The 27,661-nt window shown below is 40.8% G+C and overlaps 1 protein-coding gene across 1 annotated transcript in view; it reads right to left on the bottom strand.

Moving 5' to 3' along the window:
* The window catches only part of CRACR2A (calcium release activated channel regulator 2A), a 65,040-nt gene extending 37,916 nt beyond the window's left edge, over positions 1 to 27,124 (bottom strand). Inside the window, exons 1-6 of the mRNA XM_075859842.1 lie at positions 26,887 to 27,124; positions 20,810 to 20,921; positions 17,950 to 18,139; positions 12,237 to 12,383; positions 8,976 to 9,066; positions 3,694 to 3,789 (exon numbers count right to left, since the gene is read on the bottom strand). Of these exons, the coding sequence (XP_075715957.1) occupies positions 3,694 to 3,789; positions 8,976 to 9,066; positions 12,237 to 12,383; positions 17,950 to 18,139; positions 20,810 to 20,921; positions 26,887 to 27,078 (828 nt within the window). The 5' untranslated portion in view covers positions 27,079 to 27,124. The remainder of the gene's footprint in view (positions 1 to 3,693; positions 3,790 to 8,975; positions 9,067 to 12,236; positions 12,384 to 17,949; positions 18,140 to 20,809; positions 20,922 to 26,886) is intronic.
* Positions 27,125 to 27,661: the final 537 nt, after the last annotated feature.

The raw sequence follows: 27,661 nt of genomic DNA, 5'->3' as shown, positions 1-27,661 counted from the left end.
AGGGACCGTCGCCCAGTTGTACCCCGTCGCCTAGGGCGGGTCATTGCAAGTAGGCAGGGACTGAGTGGTGGGTAGATTAGGGCTCACTTGTCTGTTTCCCTACCCCCATCATTACACCTGCCATATAAGTTTGTACGACTTAAAACGACAAATGCCAGTATAGCCTGAACAATGGTAAGGATATGCTGGGAGTTGCTGTTTAACAAAAAAGAATGCTACCATCCGTCATCTCGCTGCAGATCATACAGTGACTACTGTACTGATCAGTCACAGGGAGAATAAACAAGTACATTGAGTGACTCACAGGTGATGTCTCAGATTCTTTTTCATTCTTTTTTTCTTTTCTTCTCCACCCGGTCCAGACCTCTGTGATGACTTCTCCAGGGCACGGCCCATTTCTGCAGTTTGCAGCTCAGATGTTTTCGGCTCATCACTTTTCCAACATTTCCGCACCTATAAAGGAAGATAAAATTCTCATGGTGCCACACGCTATGCTTCTAAATATAATAGTACCATACACTGTGCCCCTGAATATAATAGTACTATACACTGTGCCACTGAATATAATAGTATTATACACTGTGCCCCTGAATATAATAGTACTATACACTGTGCCCTGAATATAATAGTACTTTACACGGTGCCCCTGAATTAAATTGTGTCAAACACTGTAAAGTAAAACACCACACACACTAACAATGCCCCCTGTAGATAGCGTCAGTTACAATGCACTCTGTAGATAATGCCCCTTGCAGATGGCGCCAGTCACAATGCCCCCTGTAGATAGTGCCCCCTGTAGATAGCGCCAGTTACAATGTCCTCTGTAGACAATGCCCCCTGTAGATTATACCCACAACGCTGCCCAGAAAAAAAACAACAACATTCTCACCTGTCCCTGTTCCCGTGCCGTCCTCCAGCGAAGCAGGACTGGTCAGAGACCAGACGGCGTCATCCAGCGTAACGGCGCAGTCGGTGTGATAACGTAATCGCGCCGACTTTGTCATTAGTAAAGCGCCGAATGGGAGGAAGGGAAAGAATAGTTTCCTGTCTCACCAGCGCTAAAGTAAGCAATTGTATCCACATCCTAAGGACGCGGATACAATTTAGTGAGAGGTCCCGCTTCACCCCAGTTTTTTTAACCGGCTGTAATTTTAACAGCTGGTATGGGAGAACCAGGGCGGACTGGGTCCCCTTCCAGCCTCGGGCTCTGGGCACTTGCCCAGATTGCCCTCATTATAGTCTACCCCTGGTGGTTTAGATTGGTGAAGGGGTTAATAGTAGTCGTCTGGGGGCAGTGAAGTGTTCCTATAATTACATTTTATTTAAACTAAATAGGTTAACATTTTTCTTATAGAGGTCAGAGCTTTATTTTTTAATCCCCTGCTTCCCTTTTGTCCACTTAATTCATAAAACTCTGTATACAGGCACCACCAGGGGGAGCTCCTTGTATCAGAATTTATACAGCTCCCAACAGTAGCTGAGTTTGCAGCAAGAACCCCCTAGTTGTAGTAAAAAGAGCTTAACTCAAATTATGCCCCTGGTCAATCCCTCCCCCCCTTTCATGAAGCTGCCAATAGGAGAGATTTTACTGCGTATGCATTTATACAGCCATATCGTATGAATAAATAATGCTGCTATATAGTGCACAAATAAAACACCCATACAACAGAAGCCAGAGTTCCCTTGATCCTTGATGAAAGCACCATCAGAACATACATTATTGAACCCCTCATTGCCAGCAGAGTGCTCTCCATAAAAAATGACAGCAGAGTACCCCCATATACACTGTGCCAGCAGGAGGTTCCCTATAAACAACAGTGGTAGCAAAGTTTGGGTATAATCTGTGGTGGTGTAGGGTTGTAAAAGGATTAAAGTGTCACTATTGTTTTGTTTTATTTATTTACAAAGATCCACAGTTCTGTGCTGATTCATTTCAGAATTTATCTCTATAGGGTTGGAGCACAAATTTTCTTTCACAGAGCCAGAGTGAAACAATAAAAATCTGCCTGCCTGCATCTGCCACTAGGGGGAGCTTACTGTATACTAAGTTCAACACTAGCTTGTAAAAATTCATGCCGTTAGCTCCCTCTAGTGGTGGTTGCATGCAGCCAGAATTTTTTCATTTATCAAGTCACAAAACAGAGCTCCCTTAAACAGATATATTGTGAAGAAAATGGATGAACATTAACCTAAATAAAGGAATAGTAGATTTGGCGCAGCTCTCAATGGGGGAGTGGAGCCCATTCTCTTTTTCTATGGGGCCCTTTGATTTCTGTGTACTCCCCTGTATACATATATAACACTATAATACAGCTTGTGAATCATTTGTATAAAGATTATGTAACCAGTCAGAGCATTTTTATGTTTTGTCTCACTAAAAGCACTACTTAAAATGTACACAAAAAGAGGAGCTGACATAAACATGAAAACAGGAAGAGAATACAAGAGACTCATTATATTCCTGTTATATCCTCTGCTACATCAAAGAGAATCATTCTTCACGAATAAATAAATAAAGCAGATACAATTGTTAAAGGAAATAATTTCATGGAACCCAGTCTAATAACTCAGTAGCAATTACTGACATCAATGAGGAAAGACATGCCTCGTGCCTCAGGTGAGTCATTTAAGGGGTTTCCTGTTTTATGTAAATAACCTGTCAACTCTCCTGACATGTCTGTTTTAGTAAATACTTGTATTCCACATGAAATAACAATTCTGGAGAATCTTTTCATAGAACTCTGCCTTTATTCCGTTCCTCTGTTATTCCGCCTGGAAATCTATAAATAAATTGACAACTTCACTTGTCGATAAGGTGTGTCCCTACACAATCCAATTGGCTGGACTGTGTCAGACTGTGTAAGGACAGGCCTAATTTACAAGGGGAATGGTAATATTCAGTTTGTCAATTTATTAATTTCCAGGAGGATTAACGGAGAAATGGCATAATACATTCCTAAGGAAAAATGCTCCAGGATTGTTATTTTGAGGGTAATATAAGAATTTACTAAAACAGACGTGTCAGGAGAGGTGATAAGTCCTCTTTTAGCATTGTATAATGTTCTGTAACTTTTTAGCAGACTTTGTGTTTTAATTCCTCTCAATCCCTGCTTGCTGTCAGTGAATGGGAATATTCTTGTTTATATTTGTTGCAAAACACGAACACATGATGTCCACCAAAGCAGGACCTGCTGCCACTTAGCTGCTCTTTGCTTATGGAAGGAGCAACCCAAACGGGGAACTCCAATCTATAACACTCATTTGCCCTAATAGGACATATGAAAAAGGGTTGTCTTAGTGAGACAACCCCTTTACTACCTGCAGCTGAGATTTTGCCACAGGTATCCAGTCTAAAACGTCCCATGTGGGATAAATACAATTACAGTTTTTATGCTGATGGTTTGCTACAGTGTATCAGTCCAGGCTGTTTAGCTCAAAGAGTATTTCTTATGCAATTATAGCAAACCCTCAGCTGTGGGAAGTAGTTTTCAGATTTTGAATGCAGTTGCTGGTGTGGCCTGTCTGTATCACACTGAATCCACTGATTGGTGGAGATCTGGTGTATGCATTTCCAGGAGGAATAATAGAGGAATGGGTAAAAAATAAGCCATTAAAGGGATATTATGGTAATTAGGCAAAGTGGGTGGAGTTACCCTGAAATTGGTCAGATTTTCAGTAAACACATGTATATACCCTCTTTTGTTTAAGTGCGAGATTCTCCAGCTCCTGCTCATTGCTCTGCAGCTTCTCCTCGAGTATCTGGCTACGTGTTTGAAACTTCTCTGTGTCCTAAATATGACAAAGTACAGGGATGATGAATGTAACATAGTTTAGATTAACAAACAAAAAGTTGTAAAGTTCAATAAAACGTATAAAAAGGCCTCATGTTCACAGCCGTGTTACACCTCTGTACCAGCTCATAATATGGCACCCATAAAAATAGTGCTGAACACAAGTCAAAGATCATTTACCATTGTCCTTTTATTGAGAACGTTCTGGAAACTTGAAAAATTAAAGGGATTGTCCACTTTTGACAATCCCTTTTAATTAGAAAGGCCCCTCGTGATAAGGGGACCCAGACCATAGGATAACTTGCTGCTGAGACTCCTAAGCTGTGATGTGTGAGGGAAACTGGCAGCAAGCGCTCAATTTCCCTGCAGTGCCACCACAGGAGAAATAAAGCATTACACAGTGCCGATTAAAATAAATTGACTGTCTGTGTAATGTACAGACATGCCGGGTCTTCCAGAGCAAAATACAATTTTTGTAGACACTCTCTGCTCTGGCCTAATAAATTAGGGTCCTAAACAGTGTACCCCCTCTATTTACTCAGAATTGCCTAACAGATTTTCTGAAAAAGTTTTTCTTCTAGATGAGAAAACCCTTTTAAAAAAAACACTCCAGGCAAAACTGTGTTACGCATAAGGCCTTGGGGGAGGCAGGGCATGACAAAAGGATTCTCTTTTTGTTTGTCTTTGTGTCAGGCCCCACCCCCTCAGGGCCTCCACTAGGCATAGCACAGTGTATCAGATTTACCTAGATTGTTCCTTTAAACAAATTAAATAATTCAATTCTAATAAAAATTTTGTATCAGATGACCTTCGTACTTCGTACTCATCAGAGACAACAACCCCTTTCAGAACAGAGCGCCTGCCTACAAACTGCTGATTTTTCCGGAGCAGACTGAGGCCAGCCAGGCATTTTCCCTGCAGTGACCTCTGCAGGAGAAATATAGTATTACATGGCGGCCATTCAAATGAATAGTCGTCCATGTAATACATGGACAGCTCGAGTCCTCCAGAATGGGAGTCTCTGTCTCATAAATTGTGTTGTTCCTGGACATGGGACCCCCACCTGTAAAGTCCATATACCCTAATACGACATATGGACAGGGGTTGTCTACAACTCCCTTAAAGAAACAACATGTCCTGACACACGGATTTATTTATGTGGTAGAATCCTGGCAATACGATATTGCTACAATACACAATTGCATTTAAAATTTGCCCCCGGGTTTCAGTAAATACGAAAAATATCACAAGAATGATTCTCTGTCTAAGAACTAAATCCGATGTGAAATGCATTATAGATTTTTTGTTTTTTCATTGTTCATCTATTGCTCAGACTCCCATTAAAAGCCATTAAGAAAGCAGAAAGAAAATCATTGCTGTTAGGGACGCGGACTCGAGACTCACGACTCTTTCTTTTCCATTTAAAATATGTATTTTTGTACAAAGACTCAATTAAATTGTGTTTCCTGAAAGTAAAAAAAAGCCTTGAAGTGTTCCATTAACTCTCACCCCCACGTGTTATTCCAGCTGCATTCGAAAGTCAATTTGCTTATAGGATAAGAAAAAAAAATTTGATTAAATTAATGACAGCTTATAATTTTTGGTCTGTAATAATAATGTTTAGGAAAAACAGCCTCTGACTGCACCTGGTTAGTATGGTATTTACTAGTCCAGAGTAAGGTGGTAATATACTTTCCTGGTATGGCGGTAATATTCAATCACAATATGGTGATATTAATTAGTCACTGTATGATGGCAACATTAGGTCATGACCTAGCGGTATTATTCAGTTATTATATTATATGGCGGTAATATTCAATCACTATATATCGGTATTATTCCGATATTATATTATAGGGCGGTAATATTCAATCACTAAGTGGCGGTATTATTCAGTTATTATATTATATGGCGGTAATATTCAATCACTATATAGCGGTATTATTCAGTTATTATATTATATGGCGGTAATATTCAGTCACTATATGGCGGTATTATTCAGTTATTATATTATATGGCGGTAATATTCAATCACTAAGTGGCGGTATTATTCAGTTATTATATTATATGGCGGTAATATTCAGTCACTATATGGCGGTATTATTCAGTTATTATATTATATGGCGGTAATATTCAGTCACTATATGGCGGTATTATTCAGTTATTATATTATATGGCGGTAATATTCAGTCACTATATGGCGGTATTATTCAGTTATTAGATTATATGGCGGTAATATTCAGTCACTATATGGCGGTATTATTCAGTTATTAGATTATATGGCGGTAATATTCAGTCACTATATGGCGGTATTATTCAGTTATTATATTATAGGGCGGTAATATTCAGTCACTATATGGCGCCATTATTCAGTTATTATATTATATGGCGGTAATATTCAGTCACTATATGGCGGCATTATTCAGTTATTAGATTATATGGCAGTAATATTCAGTCACTATATGGCGGCATTATTCAGTTATTATATTATATGGCGGTAATATTCAGTCACTATATGGCGGTATTATTCAGTTATTAGATTATATGGCGGTAATATTCAGTCACTATATGGCGGTATTATTCAGTTATTAGATTATATGGCGGTAATATTTAGTCACTATATGGCGGTATTATTCAGTTATTATATTATAGGGCGGTAATATTCAGTCACTATATGGCGGCATTATTCAGTTATTATATTATATGGCGGTAATATTCAGTCACTATATGGCGGTATTATTCAGTTATTAGATTATATGGCGGTAATATTCAGTCACTATATGGTGGTATTATTCAGTTATTAGATCATATGGCGGTAATATTCAGTCACTATATGGCGGTATTATTCAGTTATTATATTATAGGGTGGTAATATTCAGTCACTATATGGCGGCATTATTCAGTTATTATATTATATGGCGGTAATATTCAGTCACTATATGGCGCCATTATTCAGTTATTATATTATATGGCGGTAATATTCAGTCACTATATGGCGGTATTATTCAGTTATTAGATTATATGGCGGTAATATTCAGTCACTATATGGCGGTATTATTCAGTTATTAGATTATATGGTGGTAATATTCAGTCACTATATGGCGGTATTATTCAGTTATTATATTATAGGGCGGTAATATTCAGTCACTATATGGCGGCATTATTCAGTTATTATATTATATGGCGGTAATATTCAGTCACTATATGGCGGCATTATTCAGTTATTATATTATATGGCGGTAATATTCAGTCACTATATGGCGGCATTATTCAGTTATTATATTATATGGCGGTAATATTCAGTCACTATATGGCGGCATTATTCAGTTATTATATTATATGGCGGTAATATTCAGTCACTATATGGCGGTATTATTCAGTTATTATATTATATGGCGGTAATATTCAGTCACTATATGGCGGTATTATTTAGTTACAGTATTTTTGTATTATTCAGTCACAGAATGGTGGCATCATTTTGTCACGGTATGGCACTATTATTCAGACAATGTTTGTTGCTGTTACTCAGTCACTGTATGATAGTAATATTTGGTCATAGTATGGTGGTATTTTTTAGTCACTATAGGGTAGGAACACACACAAGCGTACACACTGCGGATTTTCCGCAACGGCTTTCATTGCGGAAGATAAGCAGCATAGTACCACATTAGCAGCAGATTGGATACGATTTTAAAAAAAATCTGATCCACACACAGTGGAAAAAATCCACCCGTTCACAATTTTTTTTTTCTTAATCCGCAGCATGTTAATTTATGCTTCGGAATCGATGCTCCTCTGTTGCGGGTTTCCCCCATTGAATTCAATGGGGAGGTAAAACCTGAAAAAAAAGAGCCATGTGCTTTTGCAGCGGAAACGCTACCATTCCGCCGCAAAAATCGCAAATGAGAAAAAAAAAGCTCAAATTAATAAACTAGTTTATACTTACCCCTGGCCGTTGTCATAGCGACACTATCCCCTGTTTTGAGCGCAGACCGGCCTCCTGGGATGACGTTTCATCCCATGTGGCTGCTGCAGCCAATCAGAGGCTGCAGCGGCCATATGGACTACAGCGTCATCCCAGGAGGCCCGGCTGTACTTAGAACAGAGGGATGTGTCACCATGACAACGTCCAGGTGGTAAGTATAAACTTTTTTTTTGCAGTAGTTCCACAACAGACATTCCGGCCGTAAAACTGCCCAGTTTGTCCCTACCCATATGGTGGTATTATTCAGTCACAGTATGGTGGTAAGAATTAATCACTTTATGTTGATATTATTTAGTCACGACATGGCAGTATTATTCAGTCATGAGATGATGATATTATTTAGTCACTTTATGGTGGTCAAATTTAGTCTGTCTAGTGATATTATTCAGTCCCTGTACCATGGTAATACTTGGTCATGATCCCGCAGTATTATTAAGTCATGGTATGGTGGTATCATTTAGTCACTTTATGGTGGTAATAATTGGTAATGGTCAGACAGTATTATTTAGTCATGGTATAGTGGCAAAAAATTCTTCCTGGTCAGGCAGTATTATTCAGGCATGGTAGGGAGGTAATAATTGGTCATGGTCAGGCAGTAATATTCAGTCATTGCCGGGAGGTAATTTTTTTTATGGTCAGGCAGTATTTATCCAGTCACTGTATGATGTTAATATTTGGTCACAGTATGGTGGTATTATTTAGTCACTTTATGGTTGTAATAATTGGTCATGGTCAGGCGGTATTATTCAGTCATGGTATGTTGGTAATATTTGGCCACAGTATGGTGGTATTATTTAGTCACTTTATGGTTGTAATAATTGGTCATGGTGTGGAGGTATTATTCAGTCATGATATAGTGGAATTATTTGGTCAAGGTCTGGCGGTATTATTTAGTCTGGTGTACTTATGCAGGAGAAACTGATTGTAGAAGATTGTATGTAACCTGACCCATGTTTATGAACAAAATACGCCACTTCGGGACATACTTAAAGGAACACAAACTGGAAATGATTGAGAAAAATAAAAACTGAAATCAAACACTTGACTAAATTTGTACAGTACGGAATTAAATATATAAATCAAGGTGCCATGACCTTCTTCTTGGTATAGTTATTATCTCCTCTGGACAGAAATATCCAAGGGCGGAAGATAAAAAAGATTTCACGGGCAGTTTCCTACACAGAGACATCAGAACTTACTTGCAAGAGAAATTGTTCCTTCTCTGTTTTTATTTGCTGTTCCATCTCTTCATATAAGTTCTGAATTTCAATGTCATAGGTGGCGATTTTCCTGGACAAATGTAAGTGAAAGAAGACTTGTGAATGGTAACAAAAATGTACGCCTCCGAATGTTAGATCCTCTCTGAACCTAAATACATATTAAAGCCCCATGCAATTACAGACCCATTCACTTCTATTGTCCACGGACACCTTCCCGATTATTTACGGGAAGGTGCCCGGGCCGTAGAAGTGTACCGCAAAAAATAGGACATGTCCCATCTTCTGCTTTTTACGGACCGTGCTTCCATGCTTTGTATGGGAGCAAGGGCCGAAAATGCGGACGGCTGCCCGCGGCCGTCATCTGCTCGCGGCCCGTGGTTACGGGCACGGCCATGTGCATGAGGCCTTAGAATTGCTGCATTGTATTCACTTTATATTTTCCTTGTACAAATTTCATGTTATGTGTCTGGTGCAAGGGAGAGAGAATAAATACGGTACAAATCTAAAAATGTACTCAATGGTCTTTTAGGGCATTGGCCAAAAGAATCATTGGCATGGAGCTTGTAAGTTTTCCAAATTTCCAAGTGGTCTGATAGATTCCCATGAAAATGTCCATTGTGTATGAAGTGGGACCTTTTTGAGAAGACCATCCAAAATTTCAGTGAATAAAAGTCTTCTACTGGGGTGTTCCCCTTAAAGAACAGGGCAAATTGAAAATCTATTGCAATAAAATATGGTACCTTTTTGGGGTAAATATAATTTATTGATTAGCTTCTATTATTTTATTTTTTTAGGGGGGATAATGGAAAAAAAAGTCTGCCGGCGTGTGAGGAGAAGGTGAGCAAGAACCCCGGCCCTCGCCGATGGATCCCGTTATGAAAATACACAGGGATAATGGCTGCTTTAAACAGAGATTATGGGGGTTAATACAGGGATGATGGCTGGACTACCCATTATCCTTGTTTATAATCCCCACCATCCCTGTATATATAATTCCTGTATATAACCTCCATCATCCCTGTATATACTATCCAGGCTGGTATATACTGGGATGATGGGGGTTATATACAGGGATGATGGAGGTTATATACGGGGATGATAGCTGAAGCAGCAATCATCCATGTATATAATCCCCATTATCCTTGTACACAACCCCCTATCGTCCCTGTATATGTATATATCAGCCATCCCGGTATATAATGTCCATCATTCCTGTATATAATGCCATCATCCCTGTATATACCAGCCATCATCCCTGTATATAACACCATCATCCCTGTATATACCAGCCATCATCCGTGTATATACCAGCCAGGCTGGTATATACAGGGATGATAGGGGTTAAATTCAGGGATGATGGCTGGTATATACAGTAACAGGGATGATGGTTGGTATATACAGGGATGATGGGGGTTATATACAGGGATGATGGCTGGTATATATAGGGATGATGGCTAGTATATACCGTAACAGGGATGATGGTTGCTGTATATACTGGGATGATGGGGGTTAAATACAGGGATGATGGCTGGTATATACAGTAACAGGGATGATGGTTGGTATATACAGGGATGATGGGAGTTATATACTCTTTCATTCATTTTCAGAGAGGTCTGCAACACTTTCTAATGCAAACTCCAAAAATGTGTATCAGTGTGTCTGGTGCAAATTTCTAATTCGTCTTTATTAAAAATTATTTTTACTGTTTGAGATACGGCTGTTTTGTATCCTGTATACAGAGCAGCTGTATCTAGCTCTGAGATCTGAATCCGTCAAGGCTGGCGGGACTGACGGGTCTCCAACACGCAGGATCCACCTGTGATCGTTCACATCTGCGTCAGGCTTCCGTTCATGGGTTCCGTCAGACCTTTCCGCCAGGGGAACCCATGAACGGAAACCATTGCTTTCCGTTTGCATTAGCATTGATTTCAATGGTAACGCTTCGGTTGCAATTGGTTTCCGATTGTAGTCAACTACGCTATTGATCCCGTCAAAAAAATGGAAACCTTACGGTACGGAGACAATCGGAAACCATTTGCAACGGAAGTGTTACCATTGAAATCAATGATAATGCAAACGAAAGCTTTCGTTTTTTCCATTCATGGGTTCCCCTGACGGAAAGGTCTAACGGAACCCATGAACGGAAGCCCGATGCAGATGTTAACGTGGCCTTAGATGTGATTGGTAACAGCTCGATCCTGCGTGTTACATGCATTGGGGGGCCCACTCAGATATGTTTCGCCCCCTCTGTGCTAAACCCCTAGCTGCGCCTCTGCAGCCGTGGTCCTGCTTCTAATTGCACGCACACTGTCACTTTAATTGTATGGTGCTGGTTCTCTGAGGACTCCTGCCAGAGCCGTACTAGTACGTCGCTGGATATCAAAGGGGTTAAAAACATTGATGGTAGATCACTGGGAGAGTGACATGCCCATTTGCTTGCTTAGTTTTTTCGGAAACCGTATGGTTGGCCATTGACTATAAAGGTCCGACCATGTTGACTTTAAAAAAAGTCATACTAAACCGAGAGGCACGATTGTGATAGGTCATCAATGTCTTAAGTGAGATAACCCCTTTAGGTCGATGGAAAATAGAAATTCTTAAAAGCTAATGAACATAGGGGATGGCTGCCACCCAAACTCCCATTCTGAAGCCGTGTGTAATGGACATTATATACCTACAGACAGTACAGCCTTTTGATGATTCTCTTCCCTATTTACTGTGCTTCACAAAATGTTGATGCTATTTTAATACTTAAAGGGGTTATGTGGGGACCAAAAATGATTATCAGTGTAGTCCCTGCAGTGTGTGATACACTCGCTAATATACATTCCGGTCCCCCGTCGCGCTAATTCTGAGATTTTCATCGATTTTTATAGCGCTGCCGGGGGACTGAAAGTCTAGTTGCACAGTCTTATTTGATGATGATACGACTCTTGGTCACATGACTGACACCGCTGCACTGTATGTGCTAGCAGGAGCAGTAGAACAGAGATCACATAGAGTGGAGCGGGATCGGTAACATTACCAAGAGTCGTATCGTCATCAAAGAAGACTAGACTTCCGGTCCCCCGGTGGCGCTATAAAAATCTATGAAAATCTCAGAATCAGTGCGACGGGGGACCGGAATGTATATTAGCGAGAGTATAACAGACTGCAGGGACTACACTGATAATAATTTTTGGTCCCCACATAACCCCTTTAATAATCATTTTTATTACTTCATTCATTTGGTTTACTAACTTTTTGAGCGCACACTCCATTTCGTTCTTTTCCTCATTGGCTTCTTGAAGTTGTGAGAAAACTCTGGTGAGAAATTCTTCAAAACTTGAAAGTAGATGAGGTTCATCCCTCCTTAGATCCATCCACAAGCGTTTTATTGTATTCTCACTGCAATGAAGTAGAAATGCTTTTGACTTGACTTGATCAAGGTGAATAAATTGAAAACACAGTCAATTTAATCTGTAGATGTTTAAAGGGCTAGTACAAAATTACAAAAACATGGTTGCTCTCTTCACAAAACAGCGCCACACCAGTCCACGGGTTGTGTCTGGTATTGCAGCTCAGCTCCATTGACGTGAATGGGACTAAGATACAATACCACACACAACCTGTTGACAGGTGTGGCGCTGTTTTTCGGACTGTAGTTTATCAATGGAGAGATGAGAGGAACTCTCAAAACTTGATCACATGATCACAGCTCGTCTACTCTCTCCATACAGAAAATACAGGCTTCAAATGATGCCAAGAAGAGTAGTAGGAGTAGTAACTCATTTTCCCCATTCCTGCTCTTCCTTATTGAGTGATTTGGATAATAGGGAATTACTATGTATGCGATTGCCTAATATTATTACAACAGTGTATCGTACTGTGCTGGGGGAGATATTTCCTAGACATAGAGGTAAAGTAGGTTAGCAATGATAAACCAGTCCATGGTCATCAGATGGTCCTGTATGTTGTATAAATATCATGACATTTAGGGTAACCGCAAAGATCATTCTTTATACGAAGGTGTGAACCTATTTTGGTAGAAAGCAGCCTTGTTTTTCTAATCCCGGACAACCCATTAAAAGAGATGGTCCTACCAATTACCTTCCTACATCGTCTTCTTTATGGACCGGACTTTTACTCTGCATTCCCATTAAATTTACATTGAGCATCTCATAGGAATGCACAGTGAAAGTGACTTACGGTGAATTATGAATTGCAGAGTGAATAACGGTGAAAAGTGAATTGTAGCCAGGATAGTTCGGCAACAAAGTGTCCGGTAAGAGGATGACTTGCCCTACCTTTTACCGGGTGTACTTGACAAATGGGAGCCACAATAGAGAAATTTACTGGAGTGTCTTTCTAAGGGCGTTGTCTCAGAGTGATTGATGTTCCCAGGCACGGGTATAGACACACACAGAATAGTAGCTCCGTTGGTGACCTGGTGACAGAGATTTTAGCCCCATGGGGTAAAACATGGCTGACAGGAAATAGCTTCTTCTTGTAATAGAAGATGGAATATTAACAGCTGGCCTTATACTAAAATGCTGCATACATTTACTGAAGATAAGAATTTAGGAGGAACTCAATCACGTTTTCATTTTGGATAAATTTTGAATTCTTTCGAATTTATGTGCAAGACCTATTAGAGTCTGTCCTCCTACTCTGCTATCTCAAGGTATTATCTTGGATTGACAGCTCAATATACAATAATTGTAAGACAATAACTGCAGTGTATATACTAGCAGTGGCATACATAGTAGAGAGGGTGACCCTAGCCAAGATCAAAATGAGATCACATTATGGTGCCCAATTTTGCCACCCAATGCAGAAGAGAGTAAATTTTGTGTCCCTTTCCACGTACTTAGGCCAATTCCCCCCTCACTTACATGATTACTATACAGCTGCACAGGTTCTTGCCCTACAACAGCAAAGATAGGATAACCCCCTCCTCTCCAAGGGCCCCATAGAAGCCGAATGGTCTATACGGTATGTACGTCCATGGGCAAAAAATTATCACTGCAAGGAAATTGACCATTTGCAGGGCACCCATAAGGATCAGTGATCATTCATTGTTTTCATTGAATGCCTGTTGTCTTCTCCAGCCGAGAGCCATGCAGGACAATCAATGTTTAATAGGACATATAGCAGGGGGTTGTCTTAAATCAATGGCGGAGCGACGAAATCAAAAAAATTTAAAAATGGATAACGTTTTTGAATTCGAGAATGACAGGAGAAATATTTTATTTCAACAAAAATCTACAAAAAGTGAATTGTACTTTATATCATAAGGCTGCATCGCAACAGGCAAGCTTTGCAATATAGGTTCAATTTCCGTTTTACATTCGGCTGTATCATCGCCTACTGCCTAAATGACTTTTTTCCTATAATTCTACATCTCATACCGTCTACACCACGGGCTCGTACAATATAGCCTACTGCTGTACAATTACTTATATTATTCAGAACAAGAAAACACTTCCTGACCCTGATGCTTAGTAAAGCAAATTACGTATTTTCTATGGAAATGATTTTGTGTTACGATTCTGAAAACAATAATGCGTCCTTTCAAATGGCCAAAAAATCTCTGGTTTATTTCCTACTTGCCACTGGGTCATTATGAGGGTTTGTGTAATTGTTGCCTTACAAATGACTCAATTATCCAGCATTGTAACAAACAGGAAAGTATTAATAGTTTCATATTTAATTACCCGCAGTTCAATTATGTCAGGATTGAACAAAGTGCGGTACTTCTAGACGGCCGCCTGTTGATCGGAGATTGTGTAATGGTAATTTTGTAGCTTAAAAAGAAGATCCACCATTGCAACAAATTTTTCTTTTCATTGTTCCAGTGCATCTAAAATGACATATTATGCAACTTTGAAAATAGTCTTAAAGGCTATGTACACCTTTGAGGGGCATTTTTATTTTGTAACTTTATAATTCGTTTTTATTAAAAATGTGTTTTACTTTTTTAGATACAGCTGCTCTGTATTCTCTATACAGAGCAGCTGTATGTAGCGCTAAATCCTGTTCCCATCAGGTCCGCGGGACTGACGGGTTTTCTGACACGCAGGATCCACCTGTTATCTATCGTATCTAAGGCCTAATTCACACGAATGTGTTAAACGTCCGTGTGACGGACGTTGAAAAAACGTCCGTCACACGGACCTATATAATTTAATGTGGCTGCTCACACGGCCGTTGTTTCAACGGACCGTGTGAAGGGTTCGTGAGAAAGTAGGACATGTCCTATTTTTTCACGCTTCACGCATCCCTCCATAGACTCTAGTCTATGGAGGATGCGTGATATCGCGTCCCGCAGCGCAAGCACGGATGCACCTTGGACGTGAAAAATTAAAGTTTTTCACATCCGAGATGCGCAACGCCCGTGTGAATCCGGCCTAACTTCATAACTTAGATGTGATAGATTGCAGGTGGATCATGTGTGTTAGGGCATGACCACACATGGCGGAATTCCTCCGCAACTGTCCGCATCAATGCCGCACAGAATCTGCGTTGCAGATTCTGCAGCGGATCTGCACAAAATGTGCAGAAAATTGATGCGGACTGGCCGCTGCGGACTGCAGGAAAAGTGCTTCTCTTCTCCCTATTCAGTGCAGGATAGAGAGAAGGGACAGCACTTTCCCTAGTGAAAGTCAAAGAAATTCATACTTACCGCCCGTTGTCTTGGTGACGCGTCCCTCTTTCGGCATCCGGCCCGACCTCCCTGGATGACGCTCCAGTCCATGTGACCGCTGCAGCCTGTGCTTGGCCTGTGATTGGCTGCAGCCGTCACTTACACTGAAACGTCATCCTGGGAGGCCGGACTGGAGACAGACGCAGGGAGTTCTCGGTAAGTATGAACTTATATTTTTTTTTACAGATACATGTATATTGAGATCGGTAGTCACTGTCCCGGGTGCAGAAACAGTTACTGCCGATCGCGTAACTCTTTCAGCACCCTGGACAGTGACTATTTACAGACGTCTCCTAGCAACGCTCCCGTCATTACGGGAGCCCCATTGACTTCCTCAGTCTGGCTGTAGACCTAGAAATACATAGGTCCAGCCAGAATGAAGAAATGTCATGGTAGTAAAAACAATACGCTCCGCAGCACACATAAGATCTGCGGACTTCATTGCGGAATTTTGACTCTCCATTGAAGTCAATGGAGAAATTCCGCCATGAGTCCGCAACCAGTCCGCCACTGCTCCGCAACAGACAGAGCATGCTGCGGACACCAAATTCCGCTCCGCAGCCTATGCTCCGCAGCGGAATTGTACGCATCGTGTAAACGAACACTGCTAAATTAAAGTGAAAGTCAATGGAGAAACGGCTCCGCTGCGGATTAACGCTGCGGAGTGACCGCAGCGGAATTTAAGTGAAATTCCGCTATGTGTGAACCCGCCCTTAGAAACACGCAGGACCCGTGGACACTGAACCCATCAGGTCTGTGGGACTGATGGATTCAGGACATAGCGTAAGATACAGTTGCTCTGTATAGAGAATACAGAGCAGCTGTATCTCAAACAGTAAAACTAATTTTTAATAGAAATTAATTATAAAGTTACACCAAATAGACTGATTGGCCTGTTTATTTAAAAAAAAATACCCCCACAAAGGTGAACATAGCCTTTAATTAAAAATCTTCTATTGTTTTGTGTCTACAGCTCCTATGCAGACATGTTAATCTCCATAACAGATTATAAATAAACGCTGTGTAGTCTGAACCTGCAGTCCTTTTCCCTTCCATCTGTTCCCTAATTATTAGAAACTTACATTTGGTAGTTCAGCAAGATGTAGGTTGCAGATGGATGTCAATATGACTGCAAGATCAGACTACAGAGTTTGCTTGTTGTCTGTTACTATGGAAACACATAGGTTTGAATAGGAGTTCTATACACAAACAATAGGAGACTGTGTGAAAAGTTGCTTGCTTTTTCATTGGTTGCCAAAGTTGACTTTTCCTTTAAAACAACTGTCCATTGCCATGGTTGGACAGTCATTATGTGCCTTCTATAGGGTGGGTCACAAACCCAGCCACATGTCCTTTAGTATGGAGTGGGTGAGCAGGAACTGGTGAGTGACATCACCAGCTATATCCACCGCTCAATTGACCTAGACTGTTGTCTATTACATGAGTCCGTACAGCCTCAGACTACCGCTTCCACCCATATTGGCATTGCATGGAAGCGGAAGTCACAGTGACATCCATCACTGCCGACTTTTGAGCTCTACTGCCATATTGGTGACCGTCACTTTGACATTTTTATTAGATTACATGTTTGTTATATTATTGGTTGGCTCCTGCATGAATATTCCAATGTAATATGATGGATATTTTGAAACTCTGAAAGTCAAATGGTCCCTAAAAAGAGCATACAAACTTAAGCAGCCCATACAGACAAGAGAGAAATTGAGCCAAGTGGACTATTTAGGTGATTTCGGCTGATCATCATGTCAATTTTTTTACGTGAACTATTGCTCAAAATGGCGAAAGACTAACTGAGGTCTCCTGAAAAAGGTGATCTGTTATGTTGGAATTTAGAAAAAAACAAAAAGACAAGCTTAATTTTGGTAATTGCTCTAACGTTAGTGATTATATGGCCATTTTTCACATTAAAGTGGTTGTTTGGTTTTCCAATACCCTCATAATTTAATTAATAGAAGGTGCCCCCCATTCAGGCCCCCCAGAGCGGCTACAATGGGCACCACTTACTCTGGAGGACCCATCGCATCCGTAAATTACATGGACAGCTTATTGATTCCAACGGAAACTGTGTAATGCTTCACTTCCCCTGTGGTGGCACTGCAGGGAAATTAAACACTTGCTGTTGGTTTTCCCCACAGATTGCAGCTGATTTAGGGGTCCTCCTTGTAATTTTTGTCTCGCAAGAAAGGACTGTTCAAAGAGGACAACTACTTTAAATTGAGAAGCAGCCATGATAAACTACTGTATACTTACTCCTCTAAAAATTTGTTTGCCCCTAAACCATCTATCAAGTTGTAGAACTGGGTGTTCACATCCTCCTCTTGGACATCTTGAGTACTTTTTTCCCACTTTGTCTGATACATGTTTTCGAATTCAACTTGCTCAGCAAGTTCCCCTTGAGCTATTGCCTTCATTTGTGTTTCTTCTCCATTTAAAAAGTGACCTGAAATATTGCAAAAAGTTGAAATTTGATTAGAGCTAACTCAACTACCCTCACCACTAGGGGGAGCTCACTGCATATAGATTTATACAACTCCCGCAGCATTTTATACAAGCTGTATAAATCCATATGCATTTTGCTCCCCCTAGTGGCAGCTGCAGGCAGCCAGATTTATATAATTTATGTAGTCAGTAAAACAGAGCTCCCCTATACAAATATATTATGAAATTAATCACCATAGAATTTTGGAAATTAACTTTAATAATGGAGTAGTACATTTGATGGAGATTTTAGAGCGGAGTGAGACCTCCGGAGTGGAGGAAAGTATTGTTAGGGGTCACAGAACCCCTTTAACACCTGTAGACATTCTTGTGCAAGGTGAAAAAAATCTCAGGGGCAACAAGACTGTGGACAGAAGATGGTTAAATATATGGCAACATTTTTAGGATGATTAATAATGGAACTATTTCTGCATCTACTCACCATAACAATAAAATTACAACTATAACATACCATAGATATAACATATACTTTGTTATATGATTGCCTGATATCCCATTTGCTAGAACTTACATATCAGGTTTTAAGAGGGACTGGTCAGTCAGGTGAGATGCCAGACTGCCCTATCTGTTAATGATCTGAAACCTCCTAAGAGTCATACCCTAAATCAGAGGTGGGGAACCTTTTTTCTGCTAAGGGTCATTTGGATTCTTATAACATGTGGTCGAGTGACAAGTGGAGGGTCAGAACATCCAGTAAAAATTGGCAACGTTTCTACCCGTGACAAGTGGAGGGTCTTTCTATTTCAATCAATAGATTGTTTTATTGGTCAGAACATCCAGTAAAAAATGGCAACATTTCGACCTGTGACAACTGGAAGGTCTTTCTGACCCTCCATTTGTCACGGGTCGAAATGTTGCCATTTTTTACTGGATGTTCTGCCCAATAAAATAATCTATTGACTGACATTTGGGAGACGTGTGCTGCTGTTCAACCATGTTTTTTCTGAAGATTACATTACGTCAGACTGAGTTTTGATTTTACAGCGTGACGCCGCTCCTGATATCGGGATTTGTACTGCTTTATTTTTGGAATATCCACAGGATATGTCATAAATGTCAGATAGATGCGGGTCCCACCGCTGGGACGCGCACCTATCTCTAGAATTAGGTTCCCTAAACCCCGTTCTGCCGCTCTGTGTTGCGGCAGAAGCTGAGCTACGCTGTTTCCGTACCTCCCATGGTAGTGAATTGCAGTTACGGTAGCAGCGTAGCATGCAAGTTATACTGTTTCCGTCACACTACCATTCAGTTCTATGGGACTTACGGAAACAGCGTAGCTCAGCGAGCAAAGCTGTTTCCTTCTTTATGGTCAGAAATCACACGCTTCAGCCACAACATGATGAGGTAAAATGGGGTTTAGGGGACCCCATTCTAGAGACAGATCTGGGACCCGCACCTATCTGACAATTATGACATATCCTGTGGATATATCATAAATGTCCTTCATAGGAAAAACACCTTTAAGTCACCTGACCTCACTTCATGAGTTTAGGACAGGTCCTATGTGTACACTACAGCAAAATTTCTACATTTAGGCCTCAGCTAAGTTTCTACATTTTAGGTCAGGCGCAAGAGGAGGGCAGATGGAGCCAAGTACTGTCATTACTACTAGTAAATGTGGATGTGGCTTTCTGAGTAAGGAGGTCAGTGCGTGCCGGCCCGGGAGTGGACGAGTCCAGTCACCTCACCTGAGTCATCTGACCTCACGTCAGGTGACTCAGGTCAGGGGACTGGTCCACTCCCGGGCCGGCACGCACCGGCCTCACAAAGACAGCCATCATACTTGGCTCCGCCTCCCTCCTCCTGCTTCTAAATGTGAGTAGGGCGGATGGAGCCAAGCAGGGAATGACACGGCGGCAGCAGCGGTTAGAGTGAGGTCGGACCAGACCAAATGATCTCACGGTCCTTATACAGCCCGCGCGCCGGACGATCCCCACCCCTGCCCTAAATTGTAGACATGGAGAAGGGGGATGCTGCTGCAATTTCTCTCTGTGTCTGCGAGACTGCAGGGGAAAGAGCAGATGTGGCATGAAATCTGATTGGCTCAGAGTGCTCAGCACAGCACTACAATAATAAGAAAGACCACGCCCACTTAGGTATATAGACAGTAAAAATATACATTTACAAAGGCATAAAGCAGGATGGAAAAATACCCAATATCTAATATACATCTACAGCTGCCTAAGGAAGAATCTTCAAGAAAAATTGAATTATCAGGGTCCATGCACCATCAGAGGCCAGGGCTCAAAGTTGGATCATGGTTTTAGAGATCATACTTTCCTTAGCACGGACTAAATATGACCAAGACCCTGGAAAAATCCTCTAAGTCAACAGGACATTAGTCTTAAGGATACGGGAAGAATGGAAATTAACTGTATATAATTGCAGTGAACAGGACTTGCTGGACACATTTAGGACAGCATAGATCCAGTATATTTAAAGGAACATCCCAGTAAAATTGTTTGCAGGCTCTGAGGGGGTGGTGCATGCCTCAAGGACAGAAATCATGCTCCACCCCCTCAGTCCCTGCACTAGGCATAGTACAGTGTGTCAGAGTGTTCCTTCAAATATAATTTTTCAGATTTACCTATCTAAAGACAGAAGCACTCACTAAATCCTGTAGTGAATTCTTCCAGTGTCAGATATCCATTCCCATCGGAATCCAGAGTATCGAATACGTTTTCCAGTTCATCGAGACTAAGAGGTAGCTCTCCATGAAGCCTCTAGAAGAGATGAAGATTAATGTAAAGAAATTTAATAATACAGTCAACTTCATACTATTTTTCTCATGCTGTGTGGATCCAGAGGAAGCAAAAACAAAACCTGGTGATACAAAAAGAGCAAAATCCTTACTGACCCCAAACATGGCAATCAGAACAAAGGTGGCCCTACATGTCACCCTAAACTTCCCCAGAAACATATTTATTATACTGAGCTCCAAATCCCATGCATGAAACGTTTTTCAGCTGGCTAACACGGTTTAAAGAGAGATAATAATAAGACTGTGGCTGCCTGCATCTGCCACTAGGGGGCGCTTACTTCACATGAGGCTCCCCCTAGTGGTGGCTGCAAGTAAAAGTAGCCAGATTTTTATGTTCCCTAGCTAGATGGGAAGCAGTGGATTTGGAGCTTAATATAATAGAAAAAAATGATATTCCCCATAAAATACCAATTCTGGAATATAATTTCTTATAACTCTGCATTGTGCCTTTCCTCTGTTATTCCACCTAGAAATGTATGAATACGTTGACAACTGGGTGTTATCATTCCCCTTGTCATTCAGTAGTAAAGGTGAATACGAGAGTAACTACCGGGAAAGCCAGCATAGCAGCCAAGGTCAGAAGTGAGTCACCATTAGTGATAATTGAGATCGTACGCCAGGAGGAGCCGAGGAACGTAGATCCGTAAGAAGAAAACAGAGCTCCAACCCTTGATGTTAAAGGGGTTGTGTGAGATTAGAAAAAATTTATTCTAAAGAAACCACTCCACTGTTGTCCATGGGCTGTCTCTGATATTGCAGCGAAGCTCTATTCAAGAGAATGTATCTGAGCTGCAATACCAGACACAGCCATTGTACAAGAGTGGCGCTGTTTCTGGAAGAAAGCAGCTGTTTGTATAACCTCAATCCATTTAAGATTCATTTACAACCTTACAGGTCTTGCCTTTATCTGCCCAAGGACTCTGATCAGGACTCTGTATTCTCCCACCAACCTTACCATATCCGGTACTTATAAAATAAAGAAATACTAAATGGATCTGTAATTAAAGAGGACCAGTCTCCTCTCTTGACATGTCTATTTTTTAATAAATACATGTATTCCCCATGAACTAACAATTCTGGAACATCTTTTCTTAGAACTCTGAGTTGTACCATTCCTCTGTTATTCCTCCTAGAAATGTATAAATAAATTGACAATGGGCGTTACCATTTTCCCTTGTCAAAGGTGCGTGTGCCTATACAATCTCATTCTGTCAGCACTGATTGGACATTGTCAGTCTGTGTAGGGACACCCCCCCCCCCCCACAAAACTGGTTTCACCCAGTTGTCAATTTATTCATACATTTCTATGAGGAGTAACAGAGGAGTGGCACCATGTTTTCTAAGAAAAGATGCTCCAGAATTGTTATTTCATGGAGAATACAAGTTTTTTTTTCTAAAATAGACATGTCAGCAGAGGTAACAGCTCCTCTTTAGAGTCTCAGAATTTATTAAAGAAGTTTTCTGGATAATGTAAATCAAGTCATTTTATAATGAAAAGCTATGCAACTTTCAACTACTCTTTGTGTTTCAATTCCTTCCCATTTTCAAAATCTCTGCTTGCTACCAGTGAACTAAACAACTTGTTAACATCCAGAGGTTGAAAACCTGTTCTGATCATGTCCAAAAGACACAGATAAAGGGATCAATATAAGCGAGAGCACTGATATGCTTTATTAACTGTGCGCCTCGGTAAACAGTACAGATTGTCAGCTTCTGTTTGCAAAGAAGTGTGTTTCTATTCACTAAGGGGGGATTCACACGAGCGTGATTTGGCAGCGTGTAGGGCGCGTGGTTTTCGCGCGGCACGCAATGCCCTATAGAAGTCTATGGGGCAGTACACACAGTCCGTGTATTTTGCGCAGCGTTTGTTCGCTGCGCAAAATACGCGACAGGTTCAATAACTCTGCGTATTTCACGCATCACGCACCCATTGAAGTCAATGGGTGCGTGAAAACCAGGCAGGTCGCACGGAAGCACTTCCGTGCGAACAGCGCACGAGCTGTCAAAAGGATGAATGGAAACAGAAAAGCACCACGTGCTTTTCTGTTTCCAAGCATCCAAACGGAGTGTCTTTGCGAGGAGCGAACCCCGACAACCGAAGCTAACTTCACCGGGTTCGGCCAAACTCGTTTTGGCCGAACCCGGCCAAAAAATTTCCGGTCCGCGACGTCGGGAGACATTCACTGTGCATGGTGCTGAAAGAGTTAAACTGTTTCAGCACCATGGACAGTGACTTGCGATCCCAAAATACATGAACCTGTAAAAAAAACCGAAGTTCTAACTTACCGATTACTCCTGTCTCCTTCCTGCAGTCCGACCTCCCGGGATGACACTTCAGTTCAAGTGACAGCTCCAGCCAATCACAGGCCAAGCACAGGCTGCAGCCAATCACAGGCTGCAGCGGTCACTTGGACTGCCGTGTCATCCAGGGAGGTGGGGCCCGATGTCAAGAGAGGCGCGTCACCAAGGACGCGTCACCAAGGCAACGGCCGGGAAGTTCTCGGTAAGTAGGAACTTTATCCTTTTTTTTACAGGTTTTTCGCTGTTGTGTTCGGCATTCACTGTCGAGGGTGCTGAAAGATTTAGCTCTTTCAGCACCTTGGACAGTGACGGGCGTCGACAAGCCTCATCTCTATGATGCCGGCTGCGCGAAAATCACGCAGCCGCGCATCAGACACGCATGACACACGCAGCTGTCAAATGGTTTTTGCGCTCGCAAAACGCCGCGTTGTTTGCGCGCGCAAAAACGCAACGCTCGTGTGAATCTGCCCTATTAGTAAGCAGAGATCTTGAAAATAGTAAGGAATTGAAACGCAAAGTATATAAACAAAAAGTTGCTCAACCATTTATTATACAGTGAATGACCTTTCGTTACATAAAACCCAGAAAAACCCTTTAAGTTCTAAAATTGTCTACACCTGACTTGAATTAAGGCCTAACAAGATAAAGAGGTTGCTTGGTTTTGAGAACTCATTTTCAAATAGATAATTCAGAGTTAAACGGGTTGTCCAATTTGGACAATCCCTATTTGTTAGAAGGTTCCATTGACAATGAGCAAATCACAAAGTGTCCTCCTGTTAAGACCCCAGCGATCAGCTATAATCTGTGAGGAGACCTGGCAATGAGTATTTAATTCCCCTACAGTGCCACCACAGGGGAAATTAAGTATTAGGGTATGTGCACACACACTAATTACGTCCGTAATTGACGGACGTATTTCGGCCGCAAGTACCGGACCGAACTCAGTGCAGGGAGCCGGGCTCCTAGCATCATACTTATGTACGATGCTAGGAGTCCCTGCCTCTCTGCAGGACAACTGTCCCGTACTGTAATCATGTTTTCAGTACAGGACAGTAGTTCCACGGAGAGGCAGGGACTCCTAGCATCGTACATAAGTATGATGCTAGGAGCCCGGCTCCCTGCACTGAGTTCGGTCCGGTACTTGCGGCCGAAATACGTCCGTCAATTACGGACGTAATTAGTGTGTGTGCACATACCCTTACACACTGGCAAAAGCTGAACAGAATCGAAGCACGAGCACTTCTGCCGCTTCGTTTTAACTATTGGTGGGGGTCTGAGTTCTCGTACGCCCACCAATCAAAACTTCTGACAAGTCACTATGACATGTCAGAAGTTTGTTGAACATTTAGTTACCCTTTAAGGGCACATTCAGACGTGGCAGAATTGCTGTTGAATTCCGCTGCGGACAGTCCGCAGTGGAATTCTCCAGCGGCCGTTTTTTACATTTGTTTCTGAGCATTTTTAGGAAACTTAGTTCAGACGTTGCGGAAAATAACAGTGCGGAATTTAGGCTGCGATGCAGAATTGTCCCTCCGCAGCATGCTCATTATGTTGCGGAGAAGAAGCGGAATTTCACTGCGTATTTCAGCCTTTCCAATGCAAATACTGAAATCTGTGGCAAGTCCGCTGTGATATCTGCAACGTCTGAGTTACCAGTCAAATATGCAAATGTTGGTGCAGATTCGTTGCGTAATTACCCCAAATCTGCACCAACATTTGCAGCGGAAAAATTCTGCCACGTCTGAACATGGCCTAATTGTATCGCATCTGTATTTCAACATAAAGAGAGAGCTGAGAGACCAAGGTCAAAGGCAAACTTGTCACATTGACTGCATTATAGTCATCAGTATCTGAAAAGCCACCGGTTGTGACAATATACAATATACAATATATACTGCTGCTGATAGCTAGTATCTTTATTACAACTCACTGCATGCACCCACAGCAAGGACTCAGGAATCAGTGATGAATACAATATACTGTGATGTTAGGGCCACTGTAGCATTCATACATAGAGGATTCCTGTTATGTTCTCCTTCATCTTCTAGTATTTAAGATTTCAGATGCTAGTTTTGTTTTTATTTGACTAAAAGCAAAAGCTCAGGAAGGTCAAGTCTTCATTTACCATCTTATGTACATATCATCTACTTTACTGCATCCTACAAAACATTTTTATGCAATTTTTTCACAAGTTTTTTTTAATAAAAAATAATAGAATTAGGCTAGATCTATAGCACTTAGATAGATAGATAGATAGATAGATAGATAGATAGATAGATAGATAGATAGATAGATAGATAGATAGATAGATAGATAGATGATAGATAGATAGATAGATAGATAGATAGATAGATAGATAGATAGATAGATAGATAGATAGATAGATAGATAGATAGATAGATAGATAGATAGATAGATAGATAGATAGATAGATATGAGATAGATAGGATAGATAGATAGATAGATAGATAGATAGATAGATAGATAGATAGATAGATAGATAGATAGATAGATAGATAGATAGATAGATAGATAGATAGATAGATAGATAGATAGATGATAGATAGATAGATAGATAGATAGATAGATAGATAGATAGATAGATAGATAGATAGATAGATAGATAGATAGATAGATAGATATGAGATAGATAGGATAGATAGATAGATAGATAGATAGATAGATAGATAGATAGATAGATAGATAGATAGATAGATAGATAGATAGATAGATAGATAGATAGATAGATAGATAGATAGATAGATAGATATGAGATAGATAGATATGAGATAGATAGATAGATATGAGATAGATAGATAGATATGAGATAGATAGATAGATAGATAGATAGATAGATAGATAGATAGATAGATAGATAGATAGATAGATAGATAGATAGATAGATAGATAGATAGATAGATAGATAGATAGATAGATAGATAGATGATAGATAGATCGATAGATAGATAGATAGATAGATAGATAGATAGATAGATAGATAGATAGATAGATAGATAGATAGATAGATAGATAGATAGATAGATAGATAGATATGAGATAGATAGATAGATAGATAGATAGATAGATAGATAGATAGATAGATAGATAGATAGATAGATAGATAGATAGATAGATAGATAGATAGATAGATAGATAGATAGATAGATAGATAGATAGATAGATATGAGATAGATAGATATGAGATAGATAGATAGATAGATAGATAGATAGATAGATAGATAGATAGATAGATAGATAGATAGATAGATAGATAGATAGATAGATAGATAGATAGATAGATAGATAGATAGATGGATGGATGGATGGATGGATGGATGGATGGATGGATGGATGGATGGATGGATGGATGGATAGATAGATAGATAGATAGATAGATAGATAGATAGATAGATAGATAGATAGATAGATAGATAGATAGATAGATAGATAGATAGATAGATAGATAGACACCTAGTAGAGCTATTGGCTAATCATCTGACCTGTTGAAAAACTTTTTTCTGCTTACTTTTTGCCTACATAAAAAATAAAATAAAACCTTTAGCCAAATTTATTTTGGATAATCCAAGTAACAGAACATTCAGCGTCTTGTGTCCTCCTGATCTTACCTGCATGTCACGACCCGTTATGAAGCCTTTATCCTCAATATCACAAATCTGGAAAAACTCATGTGCTTTCCCCAGCATTATCTGCGGCCCCGGCTCTTGCCCCCTCGTCCATTTCTGATCATCTTCTGACATCTTTGGACCACGTGGCCTGTGCTTGACTTGTAGTGTTGAAGAATATTCCAAAGCGGCCATTGCACTGTCTACTTCTTCTTGTGGAAGCCTCAAACTCTGGTCAAGAACCTAGATGTTAAAGGTAGAAAGTAAAACCTGAAAGTGCATTCGAGTCTCGCAGTGATGCTTCCGATCATCTCTTAGCAACCGTCTCTTTAATTAGCCATGAAAGCCGGAAAAAAACAGGAAAAAAACAAAAAGGGCTTTTTGAAAATCCCAGCCTCGTTCTGTTCCTTTAATAAAGTGGACGAGAACACACAACCCACACAGGCGGATCGACTACAAGACAAGGACATAATTACTTCCCTCTCGAGCAGGGACATCGGTGGACAGTTGATACAAAGCGTAGCGCTCTTCATGCTTATTATGATTCAATTCATAATCTTACTCCATAGACAACCACCTATAATGTAATGTCATTAATATTTACACTGAGACATCCTCATTCGCTACCCCAGAGGTGTAATCCGAAGCTCCTGAACCCCAATGCAAAATCTGTAACAGGTCCTCGCGCTCAGACCTGAATCCGTCAGGTCTGCAGGACTGACGGGTTCAGTGACAAAGGGTCCTGCGTGATCCCCCTGTAATCGATCACATCTAAGTA

The sequence above is a fragment of the Rhinoderma darwinii genome, chromosome 3 (genome assembly GCF_050947455.1).
Source record: "Rhinoderma darwinii isolate aRhiDar2 chromosome 3, aRhiDar2.hap1, whole genome shotgun sequence".
Classification (NCBI taxonomy): Eukaryota; Metazoa; Chordata; class Amphibia; order Anura; family Rhinodermatidae; genus Rhinoderma; species Rhinoderma darwinii.
This window is presented reverse-complemented; position numbering and strand designations above follow the sequence as displayed.